Here is an 11624-nt window from a genome sequence, read left to right as displayed (position 1 = left end):
CTGTTCATGTGGCATCTACTTGGTGTGCCTGCTGCGTGCCTTGTCCTACTCTGAGCCCTGGGCATACGGTGGTGACGCGGACAGACGCAGCCCTTCTCTTGCAGAGCTGACTTGGCTTTGAGCTCCTTGAGAGCAGGGATGGCTTTTGTCTCGGGCTGCAGCAGGCCGGGGCTGGTTCCGCGCAGACAAGTACTGAGCGTCTCGCAAATAGACCGAGTGAATGCAAGCTCATTTAATTTGGACTGAGTACAACCAAGCTGACCCTTCCCCTCACCTAATGCTATCTAGCCATAGACGTCTAGATGGGGTATTTTTCACCAGCGTCCTCACCCATCCTTAAAGGGTACCATTTCCTGCCAAACATATGTAAGATATAAATTCCTTCATTCCCTCGTTTTAATGTTTTGAATTTTCTATGTCGTCAAGTGACTCTTGTTCACGTTAGATGCTAAACTCCCAGAGTTTCCAGCCGTGTCGCCTGGCTGTGCCAACTGTATTTCATATCACATCACCCCCGTCCTCCTCGCCAAAAAGAACATGTTTCAACTTTAAGATGACTGTCAGATTAATTTGTATGTCTTATCGTTCCATGATGACACTTAAGGTTACTGGAACCAGCAGGTGCGTAGGCTTTGCGGCTTTCTGTAAGGTGTTTTGAGGCCAGTGCTAGTATATTCCATGACACTCTCCCACGGGAGCCATTCTAGGTGAGCCACAGAACTGGTAGTGATTCGACGCCGTGTTGTCCTTCAGATTGGCTTGGCGGTGGGGGATATTGCTGAGGTCCAGAAGCACGCGCTGCTGAAGCGGATTGCCATGCAGGTAAGTGCCATATTTATTTAACACTTGTTGACATGAGCACCGTCCTCATTATTCACGTGTAAGAATAGATGGTGTCTGAGAACACAGCTGTTGAACATGGCACATTCCCTCAGTGCTGGGAAACCCTGCTGTGCCTGCCCTAATCAAAGGGTCGAAAATGGAAAAAATTTCCTAGAGCAATCTCAGCAGAGAACTTGGGAAACTGCCTGAGCCTCTTTTTATGTCAACACGTGGCCAACCAGGTAGCCAGGCCCTGTCTTGTCGGTGGATGAGGGGAGAGGCAGGGGCCAGTGACCGGGTGCTGGTGACAGAGGACACCTGTCCAGCCCAGCTGCTTGGGCGTAAATCAGGACACGGGTCAGTTTTCGTTCGGCTGTACTGACGACTCCTTCTGTGCAGCATAAGAGTTCCAGATGCTCATGCGTGTTTCTTATCCACAAACCCGCGACGCACGTTAGGTGGAGCTTCACACCAACCTGGAGAAGAAGCTGCCGCTCTGGTTCCTGCGCCAAGTGGATCAGAGTTCCATCATCGTGTACCCCAACAGGCCCAGATGCGGCGGAAGGATATTAGTGAGTACGCGGAGCGAATGTAGATAATGCGACACCGCCCGGCGTCGTTCGTTGTATCATCCCCGAGGCGCCCTTTTATAGACGTTGAGTCTCGCTGCCCATGGGAAACAAATAATTGTGGTCTAAAGAAAAGAGCATGATGGGAAAGCGAGGGGGGGGGGGGGGGGGGGGGGGGGGGGGGGGGGGGGGGTGAGACACCTGTCAGTGGCTCCTCACACCTCCAGCGTTAAATACGTACCAGGTCCCTGTGACAGCAGACGGGTGGGCGGGCCAGCTACACCCTTAAAGTATCTTTAATACGGTGCAGGTTTACCTTGTTTTTCCTAATCACGTGTCACTTACATATATACGCAGATACATGTGTGTGTCTATGTGCATACATAGGATACACACGTACCTATTCACAGATACACGCACATGCGTGCACGCACACACGGGGAGTATACGGACAGAAAACAAAGTGTCAAAGGCCAAGCCAGGCCACTGCATTATAGTGGAAAGGGACCATATACGGGAAAGGGACCAAGAGTCAGAAGCACTGGACACTAATCCTGACTGTCCCTGGGCCCCCTGCTGTCTCCATGACGAGTCTGAGTTCTCCGCAGGTTTATTTCCCGTTGTGCCTGTAACACAATGAAGTCAACCTAAGCGCAGCCTCCGCTTTGTTCTGATCTACGCCACCTCCCTATCCGACTTCACTCGCAGCCGTGGTTGTGGTTACGACCTGCACACAGTCGCTCGGTCAGCATCCATTTCTCTGGCCTGGAGCTCTCAGAGTTCCAGGTCCCAGTTTCCAGATGTCACGTACACCTTTACTGGGGTGTCTCAGATGTTCCGCAACTTCAGCATGTTCGAAATAAGCTCATGCTCTTCACTTGTCCACTGTGCCCCTCCCTCCCGACACTCCTACAGGGGAAGAGTGAAAAAGCCCCATCTTTATGCCACTTAATGGCCACACGGATTCGTTTGCCTGTGCAGGGTGTCGGCCTTGGCATCTGCACCCCCTTTTCCTCTCCCTCCACTTCCGGTCAGTCCCAGGTTTGGCCTTCTGACTGCCTGGGTGGCCTGTGCAAGTGGCCGTCTTCTCTTGCCTGGACTCCTCATTCCTGGTCATTTCACATCTGCCTTTGACCCCCTCAGAGATTTTTCCATGTGTAATTCAATTATGTTGGATAATGGTGCAGAACGGTTTTAGAGAAATAACAACTAATCCTGTATGAAATACCATCACTTATGATGGATATATATATTTTTTTTTTTTTTTATTTGCTTGGTTTGTTTTTTTTTTTTAATGCCTGGAAAAACTTTTTTCTTTTTTCTTAAGTTTATTGGGGTAACATTGGTTAATACAATTATATAATTTTCAGGTGTACATTATAATTTGACATCTATATATTCAATTATGTGATTACCACCCAGAGTCCAGTTTCCTTCAGCTACCATATATTTGATCCCCTTTGCTCATTTGACCCTCCCTCTACCCCCCTATATTTGACTCCCTTTACCCTGTCTGCTTCTCCCCTCCTCCCCCATGCCCTTCCCTCTGGTAACCACTAGTCTATAGTCCATGTCCCTGAGTCTCTGTTTGTTTGTCCTGTTCATTTGTTGCTTTTAGGTTTATATCTCACATATAAGCGATATCATGTGATTTTCAACTTTTTCTGTCTGGCTTATTTCGCTTAGCATGATTATCTCGAGGTCCATGCATGTTGTCGCAAATGGCAGTATTTCATCTCTCCTTATGGCTGAGTAATATTCCATTGTATATATGTACCACAGCTTCATTAGCCAATCATCTATCGTAGGACACTTCGGTTATTTCCACATCCTGGCCACTGTGAATAATGCTGCTATGAAAATATCTTTTCATATATGGGTTTTCAAGTCTGTGGGGTAAATACCCAGTAGAGGGATTGCTGGATCATATGGTAGATCAATTCTTAGTTTTTTGAGGAACCTCCATATTGCAGATGAACATTTTTATGACACAATATTAAATGATTCGGTTAAACCTTTTCCTAAACAATCCTCTACTTCAGTTAACCCCTCCTATATTATTTATCTTGTACTGTCCTCTATTATAATATGCATGATTTTGCTATATTGCTCTTTACATGTCTGCTTCTCTCAAGAGACCGTGAGCTCCGTGAGGGCCACGATGTGTTCCAGAATATTTGTGCTAGCATGCCTGGCTCAGTAGCTGAATTATAGCACGTGTTTAAGAAATAGTTCCTTAATTGAGTTTAACTTGACTAACTATGAATTCTTTATCCCATAGCGTATATTTCATTTTCTCTGTCGCACCCAAGATGCAAGACAAGAAATACCAAATGTTGATACATCTTTAGAAGTAGAAATATTGAAGCAGAAGTACCGGTATGTATTTTTCCTTTTCTCTGTGTTTGAGAAACTTAAAACTCTTAAATAACGATGCGTCGTGTAAGGTTATGTTGCATATTTGGGTTTATCTCATGTATTAAGGCATGCTTTAACTGACTGATACTGCTGGTAGATTGAAAATCATGAGAGATATTTTTAGACCCAACAACTTATTTGCCAACCAGTAGCGTAAGCTGCATTCCTCATGAGCCATCTGAATTCATACACTGAAACTGAAAGTTTTTGAGGATCCCCGGAGGAGCTATCTAGTATACAGTGGTTGAGCGCGAGGTCTTTGGGGTTCATCTACCTGAGTTCAAAGCCCTGCTCAACTATTTGCTAGCTGTCTGACCCTACATAAGCCACTTAACAATTCTGTGCAACAGTATTTTAATCTCTATAATGGGAACAAAAGTAAACCAGCCATGAACCAACAGCACAACCATAGGAAAACCACTTAAACTTTAAAAATATGTGTTCTTTAGAAGGATTCTGACTACATGAGGCTGTCACCTGAGCACAGTTAATCTGATACAGGACGCGTCTAGTACCGAGGCCTTTCTGCACTCGTAAGGGCTATAAGGATAACCGAAAATAAACTCATGAAACGTCTGTGTCCTTTTAGGCTGAAGGATCTGACTTCTCTTGTGGAAAAACAGCACGAGCTTATTAAACTCATCATTCAGAAGATGGAAATCATTTCGGAGACAGAGGATGAAGATAATCATAGTTCTTTTCAAGACAGGTATAAAAAAGAGCAGTTAGAACAAAGGAATAGCAGATGGAATTCTGTGCTGAAGGCAGTAAAGGCAAAAACTCAGTACCCTTAGCAGTAGCCACCTAAAGCAGCAGTTTCTTGTGTATATATTTCTTGTATATTAAGCACAAATATAGAAATACACGCACTGGGTCTAGTTTCCAATTTGGAAAGAGTAAAAAGTAGAAATCTGATTGCATTTCACTACATGTAAAGCCATGGTTCCTGCAATCCTTTGTAAGAGTAAACTATCTCTCTCTATTCGTTTTTTCTGCCAGTCACTCTGTATTGGGAATATCCCAATATGTTCAAGCTGATATGTTCAAGTTGGACTTTACCTCTCATTATTTGATTGGTAGAAAGTAATTTGCTAGAATACACATTTTCAATGATAAGGAGTAATAAATGAAACTGGTATGCTAGAATACAAATGTCAGTACTGGATTACTGCTTGGTAATTGTGTTAACATGCAATGCATTAAACAGGTGAGACTTAGATTGGGTTCTACTGTTTCGCATGCCTTGTTTGTGCTGGACGATCCTGCGGGTGGAACTCTGTGTACTCTGTTCCGACCATGACAAATGCCCTTCTTGCTGCTCCCAGCACACCTCATGTCACTTCGAGCTGAGGCTTGAATTAACAGACCTTATGATATGCGTGAATTTTACTATAAATAGCAAGTGTTGGGTCTGTATTTTTTGTTTGTCAATGATCATAATAAATGTAAAACCTATATGGTCAGCCCAGTGATTATTGCTTGAGCCATTCTTTGCATTTAGTTTTTTGAGATTTGCAAAAATGTATCTATTGCACGTGCCTTTTCTTCTTTTGATGTCCAGTGCAAAGATCACATGCCTCATCATGGATCTTTTCAAGGTGCTTCCCCTCGTTTATTTTTTTCCCTTTTATCCCGATTCTTGTGTTAACTCCCTCATCGCCTCCATGAGATATACACTCTTAACAACTCTCTTCGGCCACGTATGTCTTCTCTTAGGTTGAACAGTGTTGGTTTGGGTGTGTTTTTATTTATATAGGTGTTATTATGCTACGGTTCTTATTCTCTTATCTCTTTCTACTGGACCTTATGTCTACAAGATATGACGGTGCTACCATCTGTCCATCTAGTTCAGAGTGTCTAACAGCTGCTCGCTAGCATGTGCGCGCCCCTCATTGGATTCATCTCGTCTTCAGAGAGCGACATGTTGGTGGCCTCCGCCTCCTGCTACCACACATTCTCAAACATACACTCATACAAACAGGCAGAGTGCTGAATGACAATATGCGATATGAGAAAACCAGACAGTTTTTCATTTGCGGTCTAGTTTGGTTCCAAAATTTCTCAGATACAACTTATGTACTTGATATAACCTCACTGTCTTATCAGATTGTGAGTAACCTTTTACAAGTTGTAAAAACTCAAATAGGCAAATTCCTTCTTTTAATATGACTAAAAGAGATGGACACTGTATGCCTAGATAGTTCTTTCACTGGTCGGATATATCTGATTTCAAGTGATGGTGATTTATAAGAAGATGGTGTAAATAAAACATCTGAAGACTAGATATAAATATTAGTACATAGAAGAATTTCCCAGGTTTTCTTTCTATCTGCTAAATGTTTTTAGGCCATAGATTTATTTTAAAGGCTGATTCTTAAGGTGATGAGATTTAAAAGGCAGCCTGGAAATGAGTTGCATCCTTCCAAAATAGATAATAATTGGCTACGGTGGGAGCAGATTTTTTTCTTAATCTATCAAAAGTACATCTAAGAAACATTTAACTTTAAAAACCACTTGGTCAGCTCACGCAGTGCATGCAGGCCCAGGGTCTGAGAGGGGCCAGTAGCCCCGGATCCCAGGTGCCGAGCCTGCCATGGGACCCCACAGAGTGGCACCTACTTGCTGCAAGGTCCGAAGTGCCATTAAGAGGAAATTGCAAAAATCAGGAGCTGGAAAATCTCCCGATGACATTACAGAAATGGGGTCTAACAAGCAGAATCAGAGCCAAATGACAGAGGACCACTGTCACAGTTCTGTTCACTAAGTGGCTTCATGATGAGTAAACTTCGCTCTGTTACAACTGAACCCTCGGGTCTGAAGTCTCTGATCTCAACATCTTGGACGCTAACATGCCTTTGAGCAAGAGCAGTTTCAACATCTGGAAAGGGGTTTCACCGCCCCTTCCAAACAAGCTTCTAAGTCCAGTTTTGAAGCAACACTGAAGCTCAGGAATTGGTTACAGCAACAACCAAGTCTTCTGCAGCCCCACAGAAAGTTGTTCTCAGGATGCAGATTTCTCATCGAGACCTGCTTCAGGTGTGGGCCGGGGACGAAGCAGGACCCTAGGTTTAAGTCTTCACCTGAGGACTTCCACAACATACGGAAAATAAGGGAGGGAAAAATCAAGTGGCTTAACCAAGGCAATTGTCTTCCTGCCTACAAATCGACTCAGCAACAACAAAACCCCCCGAGAAAACAGTAATTAGCTGCAGAATTTAAGTTCATAGGGATATATGATATGTCCACATTCCAAAAAAGAATTCTAAGAACTATTTACTAGTGAATATATTGAGAATTACTACTGAAGATAATTTTTGAAATGTAGAGTTTGATGTTAGTTACACAAATCAGATGGGCAAATGGAAAATTAGGACCCTACATTTGGGCTGTTGTGTTAATATACAGTTTTATGCGTATAATTTAAAGTTTTTACAAAAATAAGAAGTATCGGATGCTTTTGAATTAAAGAAGAGATGCATCACTGATAAAAATAAAATAACAACTTAGTCACTAAGCAGCTATCATAACCTTCAAAGAAGATTTAAGGCCACACACACAAAAATACACCGACTTAACCTTACCACGTAAATATTCTAAAAAGTCAGCTCTAGACAGCGGCTTCAACTCTGCACTGCTAATGACACTTGTGACCCACAGAATTCCCAGCTGCATTTGGCCTGTCTGCATTGCACTTTTAAAACGAGTTAGTAAAAGGCAAACTCTCTGTTCTTCTGGTGCCGTGTGTATATATTTTAGCTATTTCAGGATATAAGGTAATGGGGGGAAAAGCACCTTTTGTTTCATTTTTCACCATAATGAGGAAGACCATTTAGCACATGTGCCAATTCCACTAGATAAGAGCAATAAAGCACAGGCTGAATCATGAAAGGAATGTTCCTAAGGTTCTATTGGGCATTGGATAGCTGCACTATGATATCTTAAAACATTTTTAACTGATCATGCCTGAGCCGACACTTGGGAACAAGAGACACCTTGAATGCTTACTCATCGATAAAAGTTCCAGGAGATCGAGAATGCTGGAGCATGGATGTGTAAGACACAGGACACAGATGTTCATGGGAAAATGACTAACTCATTCATACCTTTCCACTGTGTGCATTTCAAAGACCAAGCCAGCGCTATGTAATTGTCGGTTATACCTTCAGTAACAATCAGTGACGGCTCTGACAACTATAAAAGAAGTCAAACTGTCCGCATTTCGTAGCCAAGGGTGGTGAACGGGGCATGGAAAACATGGTAAACGTACTAAATCACTCATTTTCCCCTAGCAAGAAGTCAATTTTATTCAAATCAAAGTTAAAGATACTGTTTCATAGCTGGCATTTGAAAATTAGAAATATAGGTTAGATAATTTCATTGAAAAATTATAACCACAAATATAATTTTAAAAGAATACATTACTTATCATACATTAAAAAAAGAAAAACAAGTAATATAAAAAAAAAGTTTTAAATAAAGGAAAAACATCGAGACCCACAAATCCAAAAATATAAACAAGACTACACAGATAAAGCGAAACCTATAAATCTTGACAACACATATAAACATCAGTAAAAAGGCAAAATACTCCCCGTTTGCGTTAAGAAATTTAATTACCAGAGAATAATCTAAAACTAGCATTACCAAAAAGAAATCGAAAAATGTAAACAGCAAGAGTGACAAAATACACTTAACACAAAGAACTCAAGGGAAAAATTATGAAATTTAGCAAAAAATATTGCTTTATACTGATAAAGGTTTTGATCTATTAGGAAGTCATGAGTTATTAACCTTTTTGTTTCAAATAAGTTATCAAAATACGTCAAAGCTATAATTGGTAGAAATGAATCATCGGTAGAAATATTGTGGGAGAATCTTATCACGCCTCCATTAGGCTAATCCCAGCTCTACATTTATGAATTGTGTGACCCCCAAAGGTCATTAAAACACAGTTGCCAAGCAACCGAGAGAGAAGAGTCCGCTAGGCCGAGGTGGTCAGCAGAGAGCAGCAGCTGCCACGGTAGCACAAATGCCAGAATTAGGGCCCCAGACTAGAACTGGACCTGGTCAGAGAGATGGGTCTGTAGGAGATGGGAGAGTGTGTGGGCCTCTAATTATCTGGTTATATTTTGTAGTGCCGTCTCCTCACCTGACCCAGTTTAACCTCTTTTTATCCCAGTTCACTTCCCCCCTTCTAATTTCTGACATTAATATCCCTTTTTGAATAATAAAGAGTTTTAAAAAATTTCATGACCCATGCAACTTGAGTTTGTGGGGTAAAGAGAGATAATAGTACCTAATCTGAACCGATACTGGGCCTGGCTTTCTTCCCCTCATACCTGAGTTATAATGATAAAAATTAAGCTCCCTTAGTCCACATGCCACGTGAGGGGCCATTTAACCATCCCTGTGTCCCTTCCCCAGTGAATCCACCATCAAACCTTCAGCCGCATGACACCTGCCCCGGAAGCTATTCACGTTTCGCGTCCTCTCTCTGCTCCCTCCAAAGCTTGCTCTTCACATGGCTTTGTCCCACATTCTCCCGTCCCCTCTAAACGCACTCTCGTTTCAACAGCTGGTCCTCACAGTGAGGAGGATATGCTTCGCTGGCGTCCTTTGCTCCTTCTCCGGGGTGTCAAATACTTCTTCTTGTGTCTTGGTGCCTTGCTATTCAAAGTGTGGCAGCACGAGCGTCCCCTGAGAGCTTGTTAGAAATGCAGAATCTCAGACCCCACCTGAGATGCACTGAAGCAGAATCTGCATTTTCACAAGATCGTCTGGTGATTCATATGCACATTATAGTCTGAGAAGCAGAGCTCTAGTGATGGGTTCACCCTGTTACCACTGAATACGCCTATGGTACAAAGCTATGCTACAATACGGGAAACGGGGCAGACTCCAACAGCCCACCCCAGGTTCCCAGCGCACGCTGGCTCCCTGAGGCGCTCGTAACACTTGCAGTGAACAAAATAACCGTGGGACTTGGTGGCTCTTTCAGACACCACCCCCAAACTTTAGGGTAGCCGAACCAACTTTTGAAAAAAGAGCCAATGGCTTGTTCGTCCTCCAGAAGTAGCTATTGAGGGTGAACCTTAGGTAAATGGCGGAAAGAACTTTGCTCGGTCTGGTCTTTCAAGTGGCACAAATATCCACAAGGGTTTGTAAGGGGTTAAGGGTTTGTGGGGGGATGGAGAAGGCAGGGGGAGGGCAGGGCCAGGGCCTAGTATGGGGACAACTGTATAGTGATGTCTGGCTGGGTGACAACATCGCCCTGAACTTAGGGGCTTAACCAACACACACACTCACACACACATGCGCATGCACACACACACACACACGTGTGCGCACACACACTCTCACACACACACACACACACACACACACACACACTCTCTGTGGACGAGGAGTCCAGCACACCCCAGCTAGTGCTCCTGCCATGGGGGACGCGGTCGGCTGAGGCAGGATCTGAGCTCAGCCGGGGGGTGTGGCGGGTTCATTTGGATCGAGGGCCTGACTTCCGCTCTGTCTGCTGGTCTCCCTCGGTGCTGGGCCACGTGGGCCTCTCCAGATAGCAGCTCACAGCACGGGGGCTTGTTCCCCAGGGCGAGGGGCTGGGAGAGAGACAGAGACTGAGAGAGAACCCGGGTCAGAGTGAGCAAGAGGTCAGGCACCGACTTTGCACAACCCAATCTTGGAAATGACATCGGATCACTTTGCCAACTCCTATGGAGTCACTAAGGCAGTCTGCACTCACTGAAGGTCACGTCCGCCAGGAGGCGGTGACTGTGGGGAGACCCTGAGGGGAGAAGTGGAAGGGCACCCCCCCCCGCCGGCTTCATGCCTTCCCCAGAATCACAGAGTGGACAGAATGCACACCTAGGTGTGAACCCAGCTCTGTCTCCTCAAAGCCGTAAGGGACTCCAGGAAGTGAAGTCACTTCCTTGACCATACACCCCAACAGAACGTGAAACCTGGTAACCAGGCATGTGCCTCTAGGGACAGCCCCAAGGTGTTCAGCCGGAGACGCTCGGGAGCAAAAGGTGTCCGCCCGCTGCCTCCCAACCGGGCCCTCGTTGCAGGAAGCCCCGCAGCGGGAACATTTCCACATGTCGCAGATATTGGTTCAAACCTCGTCTCTGACGTCTCTGGCCATTTTACAGAAGGTACCCTAAGTTAATGCCAGGCAGCCTGGGTCAGGCCCACCCAGAGGCCACCTCTGCGAGCGCTCCCTGGGCAGCCCCCATTTCCTCCTCTTGTGGTGGGGAGGGTGACATGAAGGGGGAGACCCAGGCATGAACAGGGTGGTGGGCGGTGGATGGCCTGGTGGTTCTGTCACCGTCACCCTCCAGGACAAGGCTGGCAGGGTGGGGAAGGGCCGCCTCAGGGCCTCTTATCTGTCCTGGGAATCCAGGGCCCTCAGGCCATCACGCCTCTTCCTTCAGCAGTGGAGGACTGAGCAGACCGTGGCCAGTGAGTGTCTGGGGTGGAGAGAGTCACAAGTGTCTGAAAACCAGCAAACACAGGCCTCTGCTGCCTTCCGCCTGGCAGCTGGGACCTGTCTTCACAGAGCTCCACACAGGAGACTGGGCAGGAGCTGAGCCTTGGGGTTCTCAGCTGCACCTCCCTGCAGGAGGCCGCGTGCCTACATCACCGATGGTCCGGAGTGGGCTCCGGGCAAGTGCAGGCACAGAGCTGATCCGACATCCAGGACCTCGTCTGGCCAACAGGGAAGCTGGATGCTGCCCTGCTGCTCCCCCGGGCTCAGTCCGTCCTGGAGTCCTGCCTTAAAGGAATGTGAGTCCCCAGCTCCTCCCC

The 11624-nt window shown here is 45.4% G+C and overlaps 1 protein-coding gene across 1 annotated transcript in view; it reads left to right on the top strand.

The window, feature by feature from the left end:
• Positions 1–4603, top strand: part of TRPA1 (transient receptor potential cation channel subfamily A member 1) — a 45487-nt gene extending 40884 nt beyond the window's left edge. Inside the window, exons 24-27 of the mRNA XM_023534605.1 lie at positions 754–822; positions 1281–1394; positions 3673–3770; positions 4399–4603. Of these exons, the coding sequence (XP_023390373.1) occupies positions 754–822; positions 1281–1394; positions 3673–3770; positions 4399–4603 (486 nt within the window). The remainder of the gene's footprint in view (positions 1–753; positions 823–1280; positions 1395–3672; positions 3771–4398) is intronic.
• The last annotated feature ends 7021 nt before the right edge of the window (positions 4604–11624 follow it).

This window comes from Pteropus vampyrus, unplaced genomic scaffold (genome assembly GCF_000151845.1).
Source record: "Pteropus vampyrus isolate Shadow unplaced genomic scaffold, Pvam_2.0 Scaffold127, whole genome shotgun sequence".
Lineage (NCBI taxonomy): Eukaryota > Metazoa > Chordata > Mammalia > Chiroptera > Pteropodidae > Pteropus > Pteropus vampyrus.
The sequence above is the reverse complement of the archived record's forward strand: the minus strand, read 5'-3'. Positions and strand labels throughout refer to the sequence as shown.